We start from the raw sequence: 24,412 nt of genomic DNA, 5'->3' as shown, positions 1-24,412 counted from the left end.
ATCATATGCACATGCTATCAGTAGCCTCCCCTCATAACGGCCAGACATGAAGCATGCATCAATGCTGATAACGGGTCTGATGAATGACACAGCTTGGATATAAGGACCAAAAGCCCATGCTATGCCCTTGAATTGTTGAGCTCCCTCTATTAGTACTTCATTCTTGTCATAAATGGGGCCATGCCACCGCTGAAATACAGTGCCAAGATTTGTACTTGCCATGGCCTGGAGCAATGGTGCCAGATAGTTGTATGAATCCTTCCAACTACCGAATATTCTGCAAATCGCAAGTTCACGACCTCTCCACAACCTGTTATATTTTGGGATTACATGTATGTATTTGTGTCTGACGGCCATAGCCACCGCCTTGATGCTCATTGATGGGTCCAACTTAATGTCTGCCTCAATTGCATCGGCAATTAGTGATGCTGTCAGATTTGAATGGTCTGTCATTGTGGATGCAGACTTGCATGTATGAGGTGGTTCACACTTTTTAATTATCCATGCTTCCCCCGAACCCGCAAGGGTTGCATAAAGGCGAAACTCGCAACGAGGGGCATTTTTGCATATCACAACCAATCTTTTTGATTCCCTTCTTTGTAATATACATTCCCAGTTGCCGTGAACATGAGTCTCATGGATTTTCTTTACAAGTTCATCTATGTTGGTATAAAGTTGCCCTGGGGCAAGTTCACGATTGTATACAACACGAGGACCAAAGAAACTAATGTCAGCCTATTCAAAAGCTGTGGTATCGTTGAATATGGTGACCGGATGCCTATTCCCCCGACCTCTGATTGGGAATTTTTCCTCCCTGGACAAACCTGGTACATTTGCATCACCATCTGATAAGTCATCAGATTCCCAAATTCCTTGGTATTCATCTCCATTTTCCATTTCTCTTTCCGGTATGGCATCAATAGCATCAACATCAATATTAGTATCATTTCGATTAACGGATAACTGTACCGGTACTGACTCTGGTATAGCTGGAAATGTAGGGATTATGGGTGCCTGTCTGGGTGGTGGTGGTGGTACAACTTCAGTAAACTCAAGGGAGTTATGGTACCCCGGGTTGTCATAACAGGGACTGTGGTATCCCTGGTTGTCATGAGGGGAGTGGTGGTACCCCTGGCTGTCATGAGGGGAGTGGTGGTATCCCTAGCTGTCATAAGCCGAATTGTCATAACCTGAAGGTCCAGCAGGGGGAGCCCTAGAAGGTCCAGCCCCAGCCGCACTAAAAGGTCTAGCCCCGGCCTGGGGAACCCTCCTGGAATATAAGTCTATCATCGCGACCCCCCTAGACTCAAATTGTTGGTACACAGCCTTCCACAACTCCTCATCTGTTATAGGAAAACTCACAAAGTAAGGTCTACCCCCCCCCCAGCCCGTTGTGTGTCAATTCGGGTAGCCAATTCTAAGTCATACCGGTTGGGGTTTATACCAGTCTTTTCGTATACTAGTTGCTTAAGTTCAATAAATGTGGTTCTTTCATTAACCTGCAAGCCGAATGAGGCATCTTTCGAGTAATACACGCCATCTACACCCTTAGTTATCTTACCGCCCACGTACAGTGCAACCAACATTTTTCCCTTAACAAACTACATTTAAAAAAAAAATTCATAAGAATTACAGTATAATAGATTCATTCTTTTTTTCAATTTAAAAGTTAATTATAATATTAATTAAAGACTAATTTGTAGTATTTACAGACTGCGGGTATAATAATTATTAATTAAAAATTAAACAGAAAATAATTAAATAAAAAATAAAATACCTGTAGCAATCGCCTCTAAATCGCCTAAAATCGCTTCAAAATCACCAAAATCGCTCTCTCTTTCTTCTCTGTGGTTTAACAAATGAATACAGTGCGTGTTGGAGAGAGAAAGCGTGTAAGACAGCTAGTGGACCACCAGGGATACCAGCGGTCTGGTCCCTAGTGGACCACCCGTATCCATGGCGGTCTGCTATAGAAGTGGACCGCCAAGGATCCTGGCAGTTTGGTCAGATTTGAAAAAACTCAGGATTTTGAGTTATTTTGATAAAAATGTTTTTATTTTGGGTTATTAAAAAAAATGGCCGCAGCCATTCTCTCTTACTTTTTTCCTTTCTGACTCTACTCTTCTACGTGAATTCCAGGTCAAAAAAATTCTTCTACCATCTCTTCTTTTCCCTTTTCTCCTAGCAACTAACTCTTTCTACTCTTTTCTTTCTAGCAAATGGTGGCTCCATCTCAAATTCTCCTATCAGACTGAGTTTCTTCTCGTGTCTTCTCGTGTGATTGTTAATACGTGCAGTTTGGTCTTTTGTGCGTATATATGTAATGTGCATACTCTCTGAAATTTTGTTTTTTTGGTCTTTTGCGCATATACTGGGTTTAGACTTTATGTTTCCATTTATTATGTTTGTGCTTGCATAACTGGAATTGGGTTGCAGCTTGTTCAATTTTTCTTACAGAAAGTTGATATACTCTGTTAGAGTGTATCAAAAAGTATCCAAATCAAAGAAATAGATGATAAATGAAAAACATAGCCTAAATAAAATACACACAATTGACAACATAGCGAGAAAGGGTCGGAACCTGGTAAACAGATGTATAATATGCAAAATGGCATCTGAGTCGGTACAACACCTCTTCAATGAACGCGTTACTACCGAGACATTATACGAAATGGTACAGCTGCAGTTTTAAATTAGATGTCTGTCTTTATTAGCACTGGTAAACAAGGAATACACGAATAGAGAGAGATCATTATACCTGATAATGCAATTCATTTTGTGGCGTGAGAGATGCAACAAAATATTTAAAGAAGAAACAAAAGCATTGCTGGAGCTGGTGGAGCATATAAGAACACAACATCGATACAGTACCATGAAAGAAGAGCAATGATTTTGAATGTTGTAAAATTGGAGCACAAAGAGAGATATAGTGGGGAAATTTATTACAGGTATGCGAGCCGGTACCAGCAACCAGTAATAGCAAATTAACAGAATACAGGGGAGCCTGTCAGTAATAAAAAAACAGTTTTTTTTTTATATTGGAGGACTTCAAATACAATGCCTACTTTTTATTTTCATTTTACAATTTGTTTTTTTTCTTTTCTTTTTAGCTTTCCTTTCTTTTGACAACTCAACACTCTTGAGTTGAATTTCTTTGTATGCTTTTTAGTTACAAATCTCTTGTAACAGTCATTAATGAAATCAAATAGGAGCTTGACCCCCATTTTTACTCAAAAAAAAATTGATACGGAAGCCTGACACACATAAAAAATTCAAAAGACTGGTATTGATAGCAACATAGTAAAATACAACAAATATATAAAACAACATCAAGTGATTTTCTACAAATATATAAAAATTTGGTACCGACCCCTATTTTTACTATTTTTTTAGATAGGTAGAAAGTCGTTGCTTTTGAATGGTCCAGAATTTTCAAATCAAGTGATTTTCTACTTGTCTAAATATAGTAAAAAAATTCTAAAAAATATAAAATTTGGTAAGAATGTACATTTCCATATGAAGATTATGTTGAACGGTTCAAATCGAGTGTTTGAACTCTAAAAACGGAGATATAAGTCCATAGCATGAGCCGTTGTGTAATGTGCATATTACCATTAGCCTCACTCAAGCAACATTATAAATCAATAAAACAACATATATAAATCAGGTTTGTATGCCTCATATGCATCTTAAAGCAATAAAACAACATATATAAATCAACAAATATAAATGATCAATTAATCAGATTCAAATCTGTTTACATTCTCTTAGATCAATAAAAGAAACTCGCAAATAAATACATGACTTCATAATCTTAATAAAAATACAAAATTTCTACAACTTTACACAACTTCAACACTACTCTAAAGATAACACGCCAACATTTTTGCAAGTACCTGTTACAATAATACAAGGCATCTATATCTAACTTGAGTTAAGCGCCATGGTTGATTGTTACTCGATCACAACCTTTAGAAACCGTGAGACACTGGTAATTTATCGATACAATCCGTCAGCAACAAGGGCATTGGTCTTTCCTTCATTTTGTTTCCATATCTCAAGTCCTGTTCAATCATAATGGTAATTTACCAACAAACTATAGTCACCTCCTGAATTAATTTTAGAGGTTTCATCACTATTTCTTTATGGGATAAAATTACCATTTATTTGAACAAAAGCATACATCAAATATAATGTTCATCAACAATTTTTAGATTATCCAGTACACAACAGTATACCATAAGTTGTACATAACATTACATCATAGGACATTTCTGGTACTAATCTATATCCTAGACCAAATGATAAAGAGAAACTAGAGAGAGAATTTGGAATTGAGGAGACATTCATAATATGTTACTTGTAACAGTATTTTTTGAGAGGTTTTAGGGTAGGATTAATATAACTAAACATCTCGTTAATTATGATATGCAATAAGCATGTATGGAGAAAGAAAGAGTACATGTTGTGCCATGGTAATTTAATTTTTTTTTTTTTTATGTTGAAACCAGGGCAGTGTAGCAATTTAGTAATTCCTGAACAACATTTGGAGCATCCCCTCAATGCCCTTTAGTTAATTGCTCAATTTCTAAGTTAGCTTAATTTAGACATGTTGTAACATTTTTGACATCTTATGCATAAGCAGTAGATACTAGGGTCTTAATTAACAGTTACAAGTATTAAAAGCTAAACAAGTTTTTGTTATGTTTGCTCCTAATTAAAGCCTTCAATAAAGGAAGCTTGAATTGTATTAATCGAGTTTAATACGCTTCAATCAAACTCAACCATCGAAATGGAACCCACAGTGATTCACAATTCATCATTAGAGAAAATGATGAATAAAAAATCTATAGAAAATTCAAACTAAATGTGTTTTGAGATTCAATCAAACCTGACCAACAAGGTAAAGTGAGAAGTGTCTCAACAAGGAGGAGAGAGGAGGTGGAGAGGGAGGAGGAGGAGGAGGGCAGGAGAGGAAGAAGGAATCAGAGAGGGAGAAGCAGGTAGTTGGGCAGGCACGAAGGAGATTGAACTGTTGGGGGTCGTTCGGCAATAAAGGATTAAGGGTGAAGGATTAAGAGCTTAAGGAGCGTTAAGGAACCGATGTTCAGTTGTCTTGATCCGTGAATGGAAGTTAAGGAAGCTAAAGGAAGGGATATAGGTGTCTTAATGTTAGGGAAGAGAATTAAGATCCAGACAAAAGGAGGCTAAAAGAGGTATTTTTAATCCTCGCTAAGGAACTGGTGTTTGGCAGAATTAAACAGTTAAGGAAGCTAAAGAAAGCGGATTAAGCCTTAACTTAAGGCTTAATCCTTGGTTGCCGAACAGCCCCTTGGGGTTTCATCTTGGCAAGGAGAAGAGTGGAGATAGGAAGGAGAGAGGAAGGAGGCCTCGGCGAGGGATGGAGAAGGAGAGTCAGGTGCGAAGGTTGATAGATAGAAATATTTCACGTTTCAACAAAACTTACAAAAATTGGTCATAAACAGGTGAGTTGGAGTCCATGTCACTTATGTTAATTTTTTGGATGGAAAAACTGACAGAGTGACTTAATCGAAACAAATGTATAGTTCAGTGGCAATCGAGAGACAAATTAAAGTTGAGTGACCAATTTGTGACAAAAGACAAAGTTTAGTAACCTCCGACGAAATTTATCCTAAATTTAATTATTAATTTTATTTAGAATAAAGTCAAGCAGTTTAATAATTATTAGTAATTATTGTATTAAAATAACTTATAAATATTTATTTATTTATTTTTACCATTTGACTTCCTCTTAAATGAATATACAAAATTTTCAAATGTAAATATATCACTTATGAAATAGACAAATTTTTAAAATTTTAGATTGAAAACAATTCATTAGATTTTAATATTAAATTTATCAACCACTTTTATGAGCTAAATTCATACTAACTTCGCTTAATAAATAAACAAAAAAATAATACTGTCATAAAATGGGCCCTATTAGATGATGCGTTACATATATGGGCCTTAAACAATCATTGGATGTCAAAGAAAAACAAAGCCGGTATTAATCAGAAAAACAAAGAAAAACAAAGCCGGTAAGAAAAACAATCATTACATATAGTGGACTTGTTAACTAATTAGTCAAAGTACTTAACTACTCTAATTAAAGCTTAATTTTCTTTGTAGATAACAACTATTTGACCAAAATTCTCAGTGCTCAAGAGATCTTAATTTGTTGTTTGTCTAAAAGTGATCCTAGCTCAACTACTCAAAACATGTACTATGAGTCTTTTGACCGAGATATTTTTAGTTACCACCCCAGAAAATCAAAATTAATTGATTACCATTTTAATGGTCAGATTTCATTTCCTACCCCCCATTCGGATCCAGTCCGCGCACCAAATTGGATTGGGCCCTATTAAATGATGCGTTACATATATGGGCCTTACACTCAGTGTTTTAATATTCAGTTTATATGCGGTATGCGGAAAGTCACCACATACTGTATATACCGCATATGCGATATGCGGTATGCAGATTTTAAATGAGAATTTATATATATATATAAACAAGTATACGGCAATAAGTGGTATAAACCACTGTTAAAATACTCTGAATCGTTATTTTTATCACTGTTAATATACTCTAAACCGGTAATATGCTCTAAACTGCATATTCGGACCGAATGTGGATATTCTATTCAAATTGTAAATCTATTCGAATTGCAACTGAATAAGAATATTCAACCGAATAGATTGAATATTACTACACTGCTTAAACTATCCTTGCATGTCAAAGAAAAACAAAGTCGGTATTATTTTTGTACGTAAGCCTAATGGACTTGTTAACTTAGTCAAAGCACTTAACTACTCTAATTAAACTTTTCTTTGTAGATAACAACTATTTGACCAAAATTCTCAGTGCTCAAGAGATCTTAATTTGTTGTTTTTCTAAAAGTATCCTAGCTCAACTACTCAAAACATGTACCATGAGTCTTTTTACCCCTCATGATAACTTTCAGACCATTTTTTTTAATTAAAAGTTGTACATTAACATTTGTGAATTGAAAAATCTGTGTGTGTTGCCTTAGTTTGAACTTTGAACTTTGCAATTTGGGTGCAACAACTCCTGTAAAAGTTTTTTCAACCAGTAAGTGTACCAAATAGATTACCAAGATATGGAAAATAAGGGGCAACCATCTCACTAATGCAAAACCTAATTAATAATATATATTCAAAATTCCAACAAGTGAACGACCCCATTACCTCCTATAAATGGTTCAATCTCAGGTGCTATTTTCCATCATCAAATCATTTCATTAGTGGTCAACAAAAAATTATAATTAGGTCTTGAAAGGATACAAAAAAGATGAATTTGTTGTTATTTACTCTCCTTAGTCTCTGTCTCTCCCTTCTATTCACCTGCACACATGCTGAAGTGCACTATCATGAGTTTGTTGTAAGTTCTCATTCTTCTAATATATTGTTTCATTTTTTTTCATTTGATATGGAACATTGTTTCATTAATTTTATCTGTATTAATATGCTTTTAAAAAAAGTGTAAGTGTTACTTAGTTTCGGTTAAAATATTAATAATGAGATCAATAAAAGCAATGTGCACATTATGTGATATGCTTTTCTTCATGTCCAAGTTTGGAAATTTGAATAAAAGAGATATTTTTGTTTTTGTTTTTGAACAAAGGCTGAAAACAGCCCAATTTCAAGTACCAGTAAGGGGTTTACAAACTAACAAAAGCAGTGTAAGAAGAAAAATAAAATTACCCACTATAAACCCCTGGAATACCTTAATGAGCTACTAAATCTAATTACCAACTGACCCATTAGTTAGGCAGTGGCAAGATTTTAGCACACAAAAGACATCATTAACATAGGTATCTTGAAACTCAAAAAATTATCATAATTGTTCCTTCCCCTGTACCAAACCGGTACACATGATAAAAATCCACTGTAACCAAATCTTTGTGTCCACTAGGCTCAACTTATTACAAGAAGCTTTGCAGCAAATAAACATAAAAGTGATATATTATGCACACATAACACATTAGTACTAGCTAAAAACTTCATTAATGCCCTCAATTTTGACTTTGAAGATAAGTGTCAGGTGTCTTTTTGTTTTTGATTTGAAATATATGGCTTAAAACTTCATTTAAAGAGGAAAACCCCAAACCCTTATTGTACACAATTGATTAGTGGAACCATGATATTTGCCACAGATTGAAGCAACACCAGTGAAGAGGCTGTGCAAAACCCACATGAGAATAACGGTAAATGGAATGTTTCCCGGGCCGACTTTGGAGGCCAGAAACGGTGATACCATGATTATCAAGGCCATCAACCGATCCCCTTATAACTCCACTCTACACTGGTACCAATCTAGCCTTTAATTAGATACATATATTATATTATATTAATTAAAGAGCAATTTCTCTAATTAAATTTTCTGACAAATGTTTCCAATGTCATATCTATGATCTTTTCATATGGTGATACAGGCATGGAATCAGGCAGCTGAGAACCGCATGGGCCGATGGACCAGAGTTTGTGACTCAATGCCCGATCCGACCTGGTGAGACCTACACGTACCGCTTCACCATAGAAGGCCAGGAAGGTACACTTTGGTGGCATGCACACAGCTCTTGGCTCCGAGCAACTGTCCATGGGGCCCTCATCATCTATCCGAAATTGGGCTCCTCCTATCCTTTCCCAAAGCCTCACCGGGAGTTCCCAGTATTGATTGGTATGTGCTCCTTTTCTTGTTCCATCAACCGTGACCTTAAAAATTGACATGTTGCTCTTATTTTTATATATGGTGGTTATGATACAGGGGAATGGTGGAATAGAGATCCAATTAGTGTATTAAGGCAAGCTCAAATAACCGGAGGTGCACCGAACGTATCCAATGCATATACCATTAACGGACAGCCCGGTGATTTGTACAAGTGCTCTAGCCAAGGTTAATTCAACCTCTCTTACTTAAGTTTAATCATGATTAAAATCAAATTTAAGTCTATTAAAATCATGATTAAGTTAAATCAAAGTTTTTTTGTAGTAAAAAAGTTAAACCAAAGTTGTTGCAAAACTAAAATTTTCAATACAATAATATTTCAGAGACAACAGTGTTTCCGGTGTCACCCGGCGAAACTGTTTTGCTTCGTGTCATCAATGCAGCTATGAATAACGAACACTTCTTATCTGTTGCCGGCCATACTATGACAGTTGTTGCCGCAGATGCCGCCTATACCAAGCCCTTCACGACCCCATTTCTCTTACTCGGCCCTGGCCAGACTACTGATGTGCTTATCTCAGCACCAGAACCCTACCCAATTGGGTCCCGCTTCTACATTGCCGCACATGTCTATTCTGCAGCTCCCAATGTTCCCTTTGACAACACCACAACCACTGCCATCATCGAGTACTCACATCCTACAGCCGCTGCCTCCACTCTCGGTACCACTGCCAATGTTGCTGCTAGCAATGAAGCTGTTGCACCAGCCACTGATGTAAAAATTGAGGCGAGTACTACGGCTACCACTGTTACAGCAGCTACAACAAATCCCCCAATTCCTTCAACCACAGACTCGACCTCCACCACATCTACTGAAAATCTTACATCCAATACACAATCCAACAATTGTGTTGTCCCAAATAATGGTAACAATAACAACAATGGCAAAGGGGGAAACCACAACCCCCTTCCACCTCCTCTGCTTCCTCCTCTCCCAGCATTCAATGACTCGCGAGCCGCTGCCTTCTTCACAGGTGGAATTAAAAACCCAGGCCCAGTTGAACTCCCCGGCCCGGTCACTGAGCGCCTTTTCTTCACAGTTGGCCTGGGCACCTACTTCTGCCCTCCTAGCATCAGTTGTGGTGGGCCCAACAACACCCGGTTTGCTGCTAGCATGAACAATGTTTCATTTGTTCTACCAAAAACCTTCTCTCTCCTCCAAGCTCACCTCTTCAACATACCGGGTGTGTTCACGACCGATTTCCCGCCGTTCCCTCCAAAACAATTTGACTACACCGGGAACAACATAAGCCCGTCCCTTGTATCGCCCGTGAAAGGAACAAAATTATTCCGGCTCAAATTTGGCTCGGTGGTGGACTTAGTATTGCAAGGTACAAATATTTTTGCCGGAGAGGAGCACCCCATGCACTTGCACGGGCACCAATTCTACGTGCTAGCCACCGGATCAGGAAATTTTAATCCAAGCAGGGATGCATCCAGGTTCAACCTTGTCGACCCGCCACAAAGGAACACAATTGGCGTGCCGGTTCTTGGATGGGCAGTGATTCGTTTCGTGGCGAACAACCCAGGTGTGTGGCTCATGCATTGCCACATCGATTCACATCTCCAGTGGGGCCTCGCCATGGCATTTATTACAGAAAATGGATTTGGTGAGTTGGAAACCATCGAGCCGCCACCGGCTGACTTGCCGATTTGTTAGAGGAATTGAGTGCATAGTTAGTAAATATTATTGGTTTCAAGTGATTTTGCATTTGTAATTTATGTAATTATGGCTGGATTTGTAGGGTGTACATGAATTGGTTCCCAATGAATATGTCATCCAAAATGTGATTGTTTTTATCATATAAATTGTAATTTTAATCCATGTTTTAAGATATAATTATAGAATTTTTTTTAAAAAAGAGAGCCGGTGATGAGGTAGATAACATGATTTTTTTATGATTAAAGACAAATATGAAGAAAAGACCAGGCATGCTATTTTCTTCATGATTAATTTGATTGTTTGAGCTTGAGTTAAGTTGTACTTTGAATTGGGAATAAAACTTGCTTCCTCATCATTCACATGGCATTGTCTTTGTTGGATTTCAAAAAAATAAAACAAAAAGAAACAAAAGCTAATCTTTTTCACTTAAATTTAATTAAGTTGATTTAAAAGGTGTGTCCAGAGAAAAGGGCTTTGGGATTATGCACATTCCACCTTTCAAATTTTATAACTCTACATTAATCCAAAGTAATCATGTGGTTTTGAGGTAAACATACATGAAAAAGAAAAGATGTACATAAGAGATTTTTGAAACTTGGACCTCAAATGATGATGATCACCAACAAATTTTCTTTGTCTTTGGAAATTAAAAAAAGAAAAGAAAAAAGATAGCTCTTTACAAATTAAAGAATACCAAGCTCCCTGTTTCTCTCGTTAGCAGAGTTCCTTTCTCTTTTCTGGGCCGCTTTTAAATTTCAAGCCCTGTACGGTACCTGCCACAAAAATTTCAAATGACACAGTGTACCAGTGTTCAATTTAATGCAATGGGACCCAGATAAGTTTCCAAATTGTGAAGGCTGGAAGCATATTTTGGGAGTCATATGGTCTTTATGAACATATGAATTAAAATTTATGTATGTGCCAGGATACATGGATGCCAAGGAATTTGCTATTTGGCGAGGTACATGCACATTTTTGCAACAGGAGAGATTCAATATGAACATAGATATTACCTTGTTTTTGCGTAAAAATAGCAACCTCCTTGCAAACATAGGAGACATCTCTTCCGTGGATCTTTATTACCAATGCTTAGTTTTCAATTCATCTCTGACCATTAAATGAAATGTGAATAACCCTTCTCTCTTTGAAAAAAGGTGCGCTTCCAGTTCTGTGTGTACTTCAAACAGTTTTTTCTCCATATTTCGATAATTTTTTATGAGAAACTACTGAGCTCAATCACTTGTTGTTGTTTAGTGTTACTCAACAATTTTCTGTTGAGATCTATTCCATAAAATAAAGCAATAAATGCAACTTATCAAATGAAGCAAATTGTACCAAGCAGCGATTAGTTTTAATACAAATTAATTCAATCGAAGTTACTATATTAGTTTGTCATAAAGTACTTGAAAACCCCATAATACCACCAATATTTGAAATAAGTCAGGCCATTTCTCCCATTATATATACACCTACAGATGCCTTTTTTGTACTGGGTAGTGTTAGTGAAACAAAACAAAAAAAAAAAAAGTCCCCTTTTGGTATGAAAATATATCTGCTGCAATTCCAAATTCATTCATCGGATACGCATCTTAAAATAGTTCAACGGTTGGATTTTAATTGCGGGGATTTCAAGATCACTGTTCACTGGTCTCGGATTACAGTAGATTCGGATCCTTTTGGTATAACATCAATGGCTTTGAAGCATTTCTCAAGGTGAAAGGGATAACGCAGAGAAAAAGGGAAGTGGAACAGGGGACCCATACGCCGTCTGGAATGCTTTTGCAAATCAATAGGTCAAAATTTCAATTAAGATCATGTCAGTTCAGTTCCAGACTTCCAGTCCATCTTCAATTAAATTGAAATGAAGAGGATACGGATTTGGCATCCTAAGGTTTCTTAATTGAAAAGGATACGGATTTTTCTGAATTTTTTACTATTTTTTTATTTAACAAAAAACATTGATTTTGAATTTTTTTTTAAAAATAGTAAAATATTTTCAAAAAATGTAAAATTTGGTCTCCAAGTACATTTCAATATGAAGAACATGTTGAGAAGTTCGGATTAATTATTTGAATTTTGAAACTAGAGATATAAGCACAAATTAAAATACCTACTTTAATTTGCAATGCATGATAGGCTGATAGCTTTATTCTCTCTCTATCTCCATTCTTATATTATGCACGTAATTGTCCTGATCCGTCAATGGCTGAGATTGAAAAATGAACTTTCAAATTGAATATCAACCCTTCAATTACATAATATGTCTTATTTTGATGAAATACTTTTATTTTATGTGTAAAAGTCTAAATTTAGTTAAAAACAAACTTGTCACACAGACTGCTACATGGTTTGTCACAATTAAAATTAAATGAATCACTAGCGATATGTTTCCTTATTTTTCTTTACAACTATCTTTAATTACTGCAATTACATTATTTTCTTATTTCTTTCATTCTTTGTTTCCTCTATTTCATTTCTCCTCTTCCTTTATAGTTTCAACAATGAAAATAGAAACAATCATATCTTTTCGGATTTTGTTTAGAGCTATTGTATTTTTTTTTTAATAGATGAATAGCAGATCTTGTGCTGATGGAAACATATCATTCCGATCTGATCAAAATGAAGAATATCTAGAACTTTCGTGTAGAGAAATGATTTATAGAGAAATTTTCATTGTTAAAATAATTTTCATCAAGAATATAAATGTAGAGAAAATCCTTATTTGAATCGTTTAATCATATATTTTCCAATTTTTTTTTTTTACAGATTATTTTTCTCTAAATCGTTTAATGACTTGTTTTCCTTATGAAGAAAATTAGATATTAAATCGCAATGATACTTCAAGAATTTTTTTCATATTATATTTGATTTTTTTTTTCATTTGTTGTTGTTTCTTTTATTGTTATTTATTATTTGTATTTCCGTTTTTTTTTTCTAATTTGTGTCTTTATTTTCATTTAAGTATATATATTTTCTTAATTTTGTGCAAATGTCAAATAAAAAAAGTCTCTTTATCTCAATCTTATAATGTATTTCCGTTGCAACGCACGGGCACGATACTAGTATATATATATGTATATATGGAGTTGGCTACGGAGCTACGTGTACCATAGAGGGCCTATACAATGGCTCAATATTTGAGTTTTTAAAATCCTAACGATTGATCCGAAACGTTCAACATGATCTCCATTTGAATATGTACTTGCAAACTAAATTTTACATTTTTTAGAATTTTTTTACTATTTTTTTAGATATATAGAAAATCATTTAATCAAGATATAATACTATGACTATAAACCTGTCGATTCAGGATCACAAAAATAACACACTTTGTACAAATCAGTTTTAATATAATAAAATTAGATAATTTTTTTTAAATTTACATTATTTGGTCTATCAAAATTCTATCATACGGTACCTTTTTTTCGATAAGATATTTACTCCATGAGCACATCTTTAGTTGAATGGAGTGACTACAAACAAGCAGAATATTTCAATTCTAATTAGATAAATTAAGTTTACCTTAATTAGCGAAGTAAATAGATATTTAATCTACTTACTCAGTTATTCCATCTTAATTTAGGGCATACTCTACTACCCGAAAATTTTATTAATATTAAAAAAAAATATATATATATATATATATATAGGAATATGCTAGCATGCTATGCATAGCATAGAGCCCCTCCATGCAACGCCTTGGATTTTGACTTTTCAAAATCCTAGCAGTCGATCCGAACCATTCATCTTGTTCTCCATATTAATATGTGTTTGGAGACCAAATTTTACATTTTTTGGAATTTTTTTACTATTTCTTTAGATTTACTAAAAATTGCTATTTTCAACAAATCTGGACCATAAAAAAAGCGATTTTCAGTAAATCTAAAGAAATAGTAAAAAAATTCCAAAAAATGTAAAATTTGGTCCCCAAACACATATTAATATGGAGAACAAGATGAACGGTTCGGATCGACCGTTAGGATTTTGAAAAGTCCAAATCCAAGCCGTTGCATGAAGGGGCTCTATGCTATGCATAGCATGCTAGTGTATATATATATATATATATAAATATATATCAATATATATATATATATATAATTAATTAAACAATTTGCATCCAAGTTTAGAATAATTCTCAATCTGCCAAATCCGGAGAACAATCCTCTAGATTCAGTTCTTCTTTTCGAAAAATTATTCTCCGAATCCAGAGGCGCCTCAGTTAATACGGATCCAGAGAGTTATTCTCCGGATTTTTTTTAATTAAATAGAAAATGTTATGATTTTTTTTTGTATTGAAATTAGGGGTGAGTAAATCGCTCATAACTCGTGAGCCGCTCATAACTCGCTCATTAAAAGCTCATCTAAACTCGCTCATTTATCCGCTCATTTAAACTCGCTCATTAACAACTCGCTCATTTATTTAATGAGCGAGCATGAGCATGACCCAACTCGCTCATAACTCGCTCATTAAGAATTTGCCACACCTAATTCCTGCCACATTTAATCCGCCACATTTAATCCTATGTAATTTTGTATAACATCAACCTTGCCTCATTAAAATTGATAGATAGTGAGCATAGTTTCATATTTAATTATGTGTAATATAATGAGTACAATGTAATATTTAATCATGTGTAATATACTAATATTTATAATTTCATATTCATTTTTTTTGTAAATCGGCAGAACCAAAACCTCCGCCAAAAGCCCAAAACAAGTAATAGTCATAACAACTCACTCATTTAAATGAATTATAACAATTTGTTGGATTTTATTACGATGACTTTTAACAAATTTTGTTATGCGTGGACACACTATATAATTTTGTTATGCGTGGACACACTATATAATTTTGTTATGAGTCATAAGTCATAACTCGTGAGCCGCTCATAACTCGCTCGTTAAAAGCTCGCTCATTTACAACTCGCTCATTTATCCGCTCATTTAAACTCGCTCATTAACAACTCGCTCATTTACTTAATGAGCGAGCATGAGCATACCCTAACTCGCTCATGCTCGCTCATTAATCACCCCTAATTGAAATGATTAGAAATATTTTTATATTTCTTTAAAAATATTATATAATTTTATTTATAAGAAAGACTGTGACAAAATATATGGATAAACATTTTTCAAGCTGGGTTTTTTGCAGTTGTAAGAAAAATTAAAATATTTTTTTGTGTGTTATTGAAAAAAATAAATATATTTTGGATATGATTTATTGATCCCGGTTCAAAAATCATTTTTAAGTAAATAAAAAAAATATCGTGGTCTTTCTAGTACATTCAAATTGTAAGATACATCATCTATTTTCAAAAAAAAGAAAATTTAATATGACAAAATGTTTTGATATTTGATATCAATTTTTTTTTCCAGAACAGATGCTGTATTTTAGGATTTGAATATACTAGAAAGACCATAATATTTTCTTTATTTACTCAGAAGTGACTTTTGAACTGGGATCAATAACTCATATTGAAAATATTTTTTTTTTAAATAACACACAAAAGAAATATTTCAAATTTTATTAGAGTTGCAAAAAATCATTTTTTTTTAAAAATATTGATTCATATTATTTGTCGTGGTTTTTCTAATAAATTCAATTATATAATATTCTATCTATTTTTAAAGAAATATAAAAAGTTTCTAATATTTCAATGCAAAAATTAAATAAACCATAACATTTTTTATTTAATTAAAAAATACAAATTCGGAGAATTATTCTTGGGAAAGTCAAATCCAGAGAATAATTCTCCAGAAAGTTGTATGCGGAAAATTATTTTTCGAAAAAAGACGTTGGATCTGAAAAATAATTTTCCGAATCGGATAGTTTTAGAATTAAGTTAAAAATAGGTGTAAATTTTGAAATTTTTTTAGATATAAATAAAAATTCTAAAAAAATTTCGGCTCTACTCCACTTGCCGAACTCTGTTGTGAGCAGAGTGTTTTCTTTGACTGTACACAGAACGGAGACACCGAAACAGAGGTCATGATCGCCTGATAAGGTAGACCCTTTTCTGCCACGTGTACGGTGTACAGTACCTCACCCCATGCTGGCCCAAAGAACGGAAATTTCATAACCGTCAGATCTTTGCACCTTCTTTATTCAGCATTACCTACAGCACGTCGCATCAAACCGGGCCACCGGCCTAGGAATCTAAAGTTTCTGTATTATCGGCTTATCGCTAACTTGGCAGTTTATTTTTTTTCTTCTTTTTGTGAAAATTTGTAGGCTGTTTCGTTAATAGAAAATTATAAATTAGCTGTTATATAAAACTAGACAATCAGTGTCTGTGATAAACACACAGCTAAACAAAATAAAAAACACACATGGATATGTGCAACCTGTGGATACAAATTGATCATTCTTACTTGATTAGAGTGATGAGAGTCTAGTGATAGTTTTCTTTGTACGTATATCACAGTCGAGAAAATACTGAATTCAAATCATACCGGAAACTGAATTAACCAAACCAGTTGTACAAGCTTTTATCTTATGTATGTATTTACTAACCTGACCTCTTTTCTATCTTCATGAAAACAGTGTTGCACAAATACCTGTTTTTATACTTGGCAGTTGTACATGCTTTTATCTTATGTATGTATTTACTAACCTGACCTCCTTTCTATTTTCATGAAAAAAGTGTTGCACAAATACCTGGTTTTATACTTTTATTACATTCAAGAGGTATAATTACTTCTTGTTTTACTGTTTTCTGACAATAATTTGGCAGTGCTAGCAGACAGCATTTTTTATGACAGGTTTAGAGAGGCATCAGGCAACAAAATACAAATCGATACCGACAAATACAACCCAAAAAATATTATTACTGTACAGCCAAATTGGCTACAAAATCTTACTAAAAATTTAAGCAACCTAGTAGCTCTCTCTCTCTAATTGTTAATTAATTAATTAATTCTCTTATCTTTACGGAAGGAGAATTCCCCACGGTCCCCCATCACATCATCCCCATGTGTTCTTGTTCAATGTGTAATGAGTTTAATCCAAATTGACTAATGCACTTTCTTGGGACTTGAGCGGAGAAGTAAATAATTGCCTAAGTTGAGGCAATTATTACATGAGGAGGAGGGTTTAAACAGCATTTTTTATCTGTAGAGATTGAGGAAAAAGTAAGGGAGAGAAAAAAAAAAAATACATTGTATTTTAGATTAGCAGAAAGATAGATCGGAAGTTCGGAACCTCACTGATATAAACTTAAGTGTTTTTTTAATTTGATACATAGATGGAGATAATTCTTAGAGTGAGTCTATGGTAATATGCATATCACGGGTTGTTACCGTGCTACGGCTCTATATTAGAGTTTTCAAATCTTAACGGTCGATCCGAACCGTTCATCTTGTTCTCCATATTAATATGTGTTTGGAGACCAAATTTTACATTTTTTGAAATATTTTTACTATTTTTTTAGATATTTAGAAAATCACTTGATCTGAAAATTCTGGACCATCCAAAAATAGTGATTTTCAATAAATCTAAAACAATAGTAAAAAAATTTCAAAAAATGTAAAATTTCGTCTCCAGACACATATTAATATGGAGAACAAGATGAACGGTTCGGATCGACCGTTAGGATTTGAAAACTCGAATATAGAGCCGTAGCACAGTGCCAAATCGTGATATGCATATTACCATAGACTCACTCTAATTCTTATATTAGATATCTCATAAAATGTAAAAGGTATTTCAAAAGTAGATGAAAATATTTCTATTATATATAGGATTTTAAGATCTCTATCTATTTTTTTAAAAAATATTTATATTTTACTAGAAAAATTTTAAAGGAAAAAAATACAAGCTGGTTTAGATTAGTATTATTCTTACCGATTCAAACTTTTTTATTTTTAAGATTGATAAAAAATTTATCGATCTTTCTACCAATTAAAAATATGATGTACTTTTTATGTTTCTCTCTCTTCATATTTCTTAATTTCTACATATAAAAATTTCTGGGCTTTGAATGATTTTATTTTTTTCTGTACGTCTCTCTTTTTAAAAATTATAATAATTTTAAATTTATATGATAAAATTAAATAGTTAAATATGATTTGTATTATTTACTTTATGTACACGTAAACGATGACGATATTTTGATTACTATCAAGAGCTTGTAAAAATACACCGATGTAAATAAATTATGGACGTTGATAATTTTTCTTATTGATTCATACACAACCTAAAAAATATGATAGTTTTTTTATACATGTGGAGAAGGTAATATTATATTACATCTCATGATTTTATTTTGACATATAATGCTTAAATTTTTATTTTTTTTTAAATTAAAAAGTAGAAAAATAATAAAAGTATAAACATAGAGACATTTGAACTTTCCCGTTATATATCCTTATTTTACATAATTTTTTTAAGATTTTTGAATTTCCGTACCTGTGTTAGCAGAATTTTAAGTATGGGCCGAACTGAATTTTGTACTAAAAGTTGAAGAAAACCGAAGCACCATGCCATCTTTTAACGATCTTTAACAAACAATAAATGGAGAATTTTGAGCCAAAGTTTCATTTTCTTGCATTTAAATTGCACAAGATTCAATACAACGTGGTGAGACGTGCCTGACGCTACCATTTTAGTATTGCACGATCACTGAATTCGCATCCTCTGAGATATCTCATATTTTGCGTGACTTTTTGGAAAATCTCAACCATTGCAATACGTTTACGCGAATCTTAAAGCTCAAATAATACTGGCCCCCCACGTCACCCCAAATAAGCACCGGACACGTCGGTCACGCAAAATAAGAGATATCTCAGAGGATACGCACTCACGATCACTTGGGTACACATCGGGTCGCTGTAGCAGCGCTGGTGGTGGTTGTGGTACTATGGTCTCAGCGTCACAGAGTCCATGCTCACTCTCAGAGTCTCTTAGACCTAAAATCATGCTACGGATTAATTCCGAATATAGCGTACCGAGTCAAAATATAACCTTATATCTACCCGTTACATCTATGCCTATACCAATAAAGTTACACAAATTAGGATTTACCCAATGCACGCTCTCGTCAAGGAAAAATTAACTTGTCTATTAAATTTTTGCCTCCGTCCACACGCCACCATCATAATGTTATCTTCCATCTCACCGCAGTAATTTTAATTTGAACTTTCATGTTCTGTTCACACACCTAATTTTCTTACGACTTTGTACTATCCTCGTTTATGAACGATGTTTTTTTTAATCACAGAGTCAAGTAGTTATTTAAGACCAATTGATTCGTTTTTCTGGTCTTATGAACACGTATCCTCTGCATTAACTCAAAGGAGAATATTTTGAGTTAATATATTTCAGCCGCTAGATTTTAAACGGAATCAATTTGGCCGTCTGATTTTAACACAGGAGTCTTTTAATGTTAGTGCGGATATAGTTCACACGAATTTTAAAGCCAATTGGATGGTCCAGATGTATTAATTCAAAAGATTTCCTTTTGAGCTAATGCAGAGGATACGAATTCCCAAAACTTTCATGACCCCGTCAATCAGAGTCATCAGACCAAGTCACTCAATCGTATGCTCTCGGTACAAAAAAGCTGTGAAAATAACCTTTTCCCATTCAAACCCAAATCCGCCATTTTCTTCCTCTGCCAGAAAACACAAAGATATATACCTCCAAATCTCCAAAACCCCTAATTTCTCTCTTCCTTTCCTTTTCCCACATCCCTCAAATCAAAACAAACCAAAACTAAAACCTCCAAATTTTATACAAGAAGCATATACAAAAAAATGGAAGCTTCTCCGTCGCCGGTGGCTGGTACCAAACCCGCCACCAAACGCAGCCTCATGGCTTCTCTGATGGACGCCGCGACCAACACTCTCGGCCGCTCCGACTCCTTCCAGGAAGACACCTACTTCCTCTCCTCTCTCAAACCAGCCGAGGCGAAATCGTTCCAAGACTTCAAATCCCTCCTTTCCTCTCACCCCTCCGAGAAGCCCCTCTCCATGTGGGGCATCCCACTGCTACCACCCGACTCCTCCGACGAACGCGCGGACGTGGTGCTCCTCAAGTTTCTGCGGGCCCGGGACTTCAATGTTCGCGATGCGCACCAGATGCTAACCAAATGTGCCACCTGGCGCACTGAGTTCGGGGCCGATTCGGTCGTTGATGAGGAACTAGGGTTCAAGGAACTCGAAGGAGTGGTCGCTTACATGCACGGGTGGGACCGTGCTGGCCACCCGGTTTGCTACAATGCGTACGGTGTTTTCAAAGACAAATGCATGTACGATAAGGTATTCGGAGATGGAGAGAAGATGGAGAGGTTTCTAAGGTGGCGAGTTCAGGTCATGGAGAGAGGTGTCAAGATGCTCCAATTCCGACCTGGCGGCGTCAATTCTATTATTCAAGTCACTGATTTGAAAGGCATGCCGAAACGGGAGCTTCGATCAGCTTCCAAGCAGATTTTGAGCCTCTTCCAGGATAACTATCCCGAAATGGTTGCTAGAAAGGTCGGTACATGAATCTTTCAAATCTCTCTTTGTTTACTGTATACATAATTTGTGATTAACATGTATTTACTAGCCTTATTTTTATATTTATTAGGTATTTGTGAATGTGCCATGGTATTTCAGTGTGTTTTACGCAATGATAAGCCCGTTTCTGACCGAGCGCACCAAAAGCAAGTTTGTCATTGCAAGAGAAGGCAATGTGGCAGAGACACTCTACAAGTAGATATCCCTGCTCATTAGTCATTAACTAGTGAAATATTCATATGGTTTTTTATTTGATTGATTTGAAAATGATGTTTAGGTTTATAAGGCCGGAGTTTGTGCCAGTGCAGTACGGGGGCCTGAGCCGGCCCGGAGACCTCGAAAACGGGCCGCCGAAACCTGCGTCGGAGTTCACCATTAAGGGAGCCGAGAAGGTTTTCCTTGAAATAGATGGCATTGAGGTGATTAATAGATAATTTGTTTCCTGGTTCTAGCAAAACAACCTTAATTAGTTAGTTGATTACCTACCTCTCTTCTAAAAGTTGAGTCTTGTGTCAATTTTCAATTGCATTTTTTGTTGGGCTCGAAAATCTGAAAAATCTAGCGTGTTTTGTGTCTCACATGGTGAGGGGCCCACATGACATGAAAAGCGCCATACACTGACACTGGTCAGTGATGGGTTTCTTCTTTTCCTGTGCTTTACTGGTTAGTTACCGCTTTTGCTCTGTAAACCTTTCAATTGACTAAATTTGACCAAGCCAAAACTAGGCTCACTAGGTGAACTTATTAGGCCTAAATAAACTTGTTCAGGGTGGGGTTTGGAATCTGTTGCTATTAAATTATTGACCGTACAATGCAGAATGTATTTAATTAGCGTTGATTAAGGAGCATTCCTAAGTTGGTGACCTCAATCATTTATTGTGAAATGCACCCAATCTCCATTGTAAATTTTGGAACTTGTAATTTGAAGGCTGGAGCGACGATAACATGGGACCTGGTAGTAGGCGGGTGGGACCTGGAGTACGGTGCGGAGTACGTGCCGTTGTCAGAGCAGAGCTACACACTTGCCGTGGAGAAGCCACGTAAAATCCCGGCCACAGCTGATGAGCCGGTACACAACACCTTCACCGCACGAGAAACTGGGAAAATGGTTCTCTCCATTGACAACTCTGCCTCTCGCAAGCGCAAGGTCGCTGCCTATCGATACTTTGTCCGCAAACCGTCTACTTGAACTTGTTTCGTATGAACTGTGTAGCAACTCACTGCGCAGTTGGTTATGTAATTGTTTTAATGTTTGGGTGGTGCACTGGTGTAAGTGTAATGCATTGAATTAATTTAGAATGGGGGCACTGTTGGAGTTAAGGATGTGTGATATGTGAGATTAGTTGTGATAATTTTGGCATAATATATAAATTCTTTCGGATATGTTTCGGATGTATATTTGCAGGGACCAGGTAAGCATATTTGTTTGTGATTTTGGCAGCTTTGTGAATATCTATCTGGGGCCATTGCTAGAATTTAAATTTGATTTTTTGTTTCCTCGTGTGTCGTGTGGATGAGAAGAGGTGAAGATCTGCATGTGATTATGCTTGAATATGGCCAATGTAGTGCCCTGTTCAAACTACCAAAGTCTGATTGAATATACTGTCACCTTGTGCTCTTAGAGTTCGACCTTTGAAATGAACCAAACAAAAGTAAATCAATATTTTTAACTGGTTGTGTGGTTATCTTATTTTTCAAATCTTCACCTTGTCTTTCATGGTAATCTATCATCCTTGTCATGTGATTGCTAAATGGGAGCGGTTTGGTGGGCCATGGGTCACGGGTTTTGTACTGCACTGTTCCTTATGTGGGACCCGCATTAACCTGCTATTTTGAGTTTTTCAGCGATGATCATGAACGGCCATTTTTATTAATACCCTTAAAAATTTGTTCATTTTTATTAATACCCTTAAATTTTTTTTTTTTTTAAAACTGCTCTCATGTTTGATTTTTTTTTTTTTTTTAAAATGCCTCGACTGCCACGTTCACGGCCGACCCACCCCTTCTAGCAGACCGTCCGAGCCAGGGACGATCCACTAGGGACTAGACTGCCTGGGGTCCGGGTACTTCCCATTTTTTTTTTGAGAGATCTTAATATTTTGATTTAAATAATTTTGTGAAGAAATTTTTTTCTTATTTAGAGTGTATGTCAAAAAATAAGACATTTGATATATCTATGAAGTGATGTCGTAACTTTTTATAACTCTGATTTGATTTGTTAGTTGAATATATATATATATAGAGAGAGAGAGAGAGAGAGAGCGGCTAATATGCATTCGGTTGCATATGGACCGAAGTGCTTACGGTCCAAATTTGATTTTTCAAAATCCAAACGGTCGATCTGAACCGTTCATCTTGTTCTCCGTATTAATATGTGCTTGGAGACCAAATTTTATATTTTTCTGAATTTTTTTACTATTTATTAAGTATTTTACAAATTTAATTTATTCAGTGTCTGTGAAAAACATACAGCTAACCAAAACAAAAAACGCACAGAGGCATGTGCATCCCGTGGACACAAATTGATCATCCTTGCTTGATTGGATTAATAGGAGCTTAGTGATTGTTTCCTCTATACGCATATTGCAGTCGAGAAGGCACTGAATCCAAACTATACCGGGAACTGAATCGATCGGACCAGGATAGTCACCCGTCAGCTGAGAAGACACTAAATCAAACCAGAATGAGAACTAAATCAAACCAGAATGAGAACTAAATCAACCAGTTCAGGACAGTCACCTCTAAAGAGAAAGAGAAGAAGAAAGGGAGGAAAAGACGAGAAGCAACAAAAAACAAAACACAACATCATCATCACAAAAATTAAACATTTATTTCCTAATTTATATAAAGTAAATAAAGAGAAAGTTGTGCTACAATAGCGCCATCGCTTCAGCAAGCGAAGCGGCAGAGCAAGCAGCAGGCGAAGCGGCGGACCAAGCAGCACGGAGGCGGCAGGGCAACTGGCAAGGAGGCTTTGATGGAGGCGAGTATTAGCGCCGGCAAGTAGGAGGTGGCTGTGGTGGTGGGAGGGAAGGAAGGGAGGGTTGGGAACGGGATTATGAACGATGGAGGTAGGAAGCGGGTAGAGACGACAGAGAGCAGGAGGTGGCGGTGAATGAGAACATGGTGGTGGGGAGGTCGGGGTGTGGGTTGTGGGGCAGAGAGGGGGGCGCGTGAGGGCGGCGATCTGCTAGAGTTTTCAGTAGACTCTCAAAACAGCGAATAATAGCTAGTTGAATATCACAAGTCTAAGGATAACACTAAGGACTTGACCTTGATTCTTGTCAACATATACCATTTGCTTATTGTCAATATATATCATTTTTTCAGAGAATAATTGAATTATTTGATTATTGTTAACATATACCATTTGCTCGGAGATAGGCAAACGAACACAATAAATAATAAATGCATTTTAAAATAATTATATGGATTATTCTTGAATAATCCCTTAGGCTATGGACTAAACAAAATATTGAT

General features: G+C 35.5%; 2 protein-coding genes across 2 annotated transcripts; both read left to right on the top strand.

The window, feature by feature from the left end:
* The first annotated feature begins 7,265 nt into the window (after positions 1–7,265).
* Positions 7,266–10,622, top strand: LOC144573477 (laccase-3-like). The gene is made up of 5 exons (XM_078323259.1): positions 7,266–7,425; positions 8,201–8,352; positions 8,480–8,724; positions 8,812–8,940; positions 9,096–10,622. Exons 1-5 carry the CDS (start codon positions 7,336–7,338, stop codon positions 10,430–10,432), a joined length of 1,953 nt encoding a protein of 650 aa, XP_078179385.1. The 5' UTR covers positions 7,266–7,335; the 3' UTR covers positions 10,433–10,622.
* Positions 10,623–20,087: 9,465 nt separating this feature from the next.
* On the top strand, positions 20,088–22,366 carry LOC144573437 (SEC14 cytosolic factor family protein / phosphoglyceride transfer family protein). Its single transcript, XM_078323223.1, has 4 exons — positions 20,088–20,908; positions 21,003–21,127; positions 21,210–21,351; positions 21,861–22,366. Exons 1-4 carry the CDS (start codon positions 20,189–20,191, stop codon positions 22,119–22,121), a joined length of 1,248 nt encoding a protein of 415 aa, XP_078179349.1. The 5' UTR covers positions 20,088–20,188; the 3' UTR covers positions 22,122–22,366.
* The last annotated feature ends 2,046 nt before the right edge of the window (positions 22,367–24,412 follow it).

This window comes from Carex rostrata, chromosome 21 (assembly GCF_964058835.1).
Source record: "Carex rostrata chromosome 21, lpCarRost1.2, whole genome shotgun sequence".
Taxonomy (NCBI): Eukaryota; Viridiplantae; Streptophyta; class Magnoliopsida; order Poales; family Cyperaceae; genus Carex; species Carex rostrata.
This window is presented reverse-complemented; position numbering and strand designations above follow the sequence as displayed.

Excerpts from the sequence above, each read along its gene's own strand:
- LOC144573477 (XM_078323259.1), top strand. The coding sequence starts at position 7,336 with ATGAATTTGTTGTTATTTACTCTCCTTAGTCTCTGTCTCTCCCTTCTA. Across the intron at positions 7,426-8,200 it reads TGCACTATCATGAGTTTGTT|ATTGAAGCAACACCAGTGAA; the intron begins GTAAGTTCTCAT and ends TATTTGCCACAG. Across the intron at positions 8,725-8,811 it reads GGAGTTCCCAGTATTGATTG|GGGAATGGTGGAATAGAGAT; the intron begins GTATGTGCTCCT and ends GTTATGATACAG.
- LOC144573437 (XM_078323223.1), top strand. The coding sequence starts at position 20,189 with ATGGAAGCTTCTCCGTCGCCGGTGGCTGGTACCAAACCCGCCACCAAA. Across the intron at positions 20,909-21,002 it reads CCGAAATGGTTGCTAGAAAG|GTATTTGTGAATGTGCCATG; the intron begins GTCGGTACATGA and ends TATATTTATTAG. Across the intron at positions 21,352-21,860 it reads TTGAAATAGATGGCATTGAG|GCTGGAGCGACGATAACATG; the intron begins GTGATTAATAGA and ends TGTAATTTGAAG.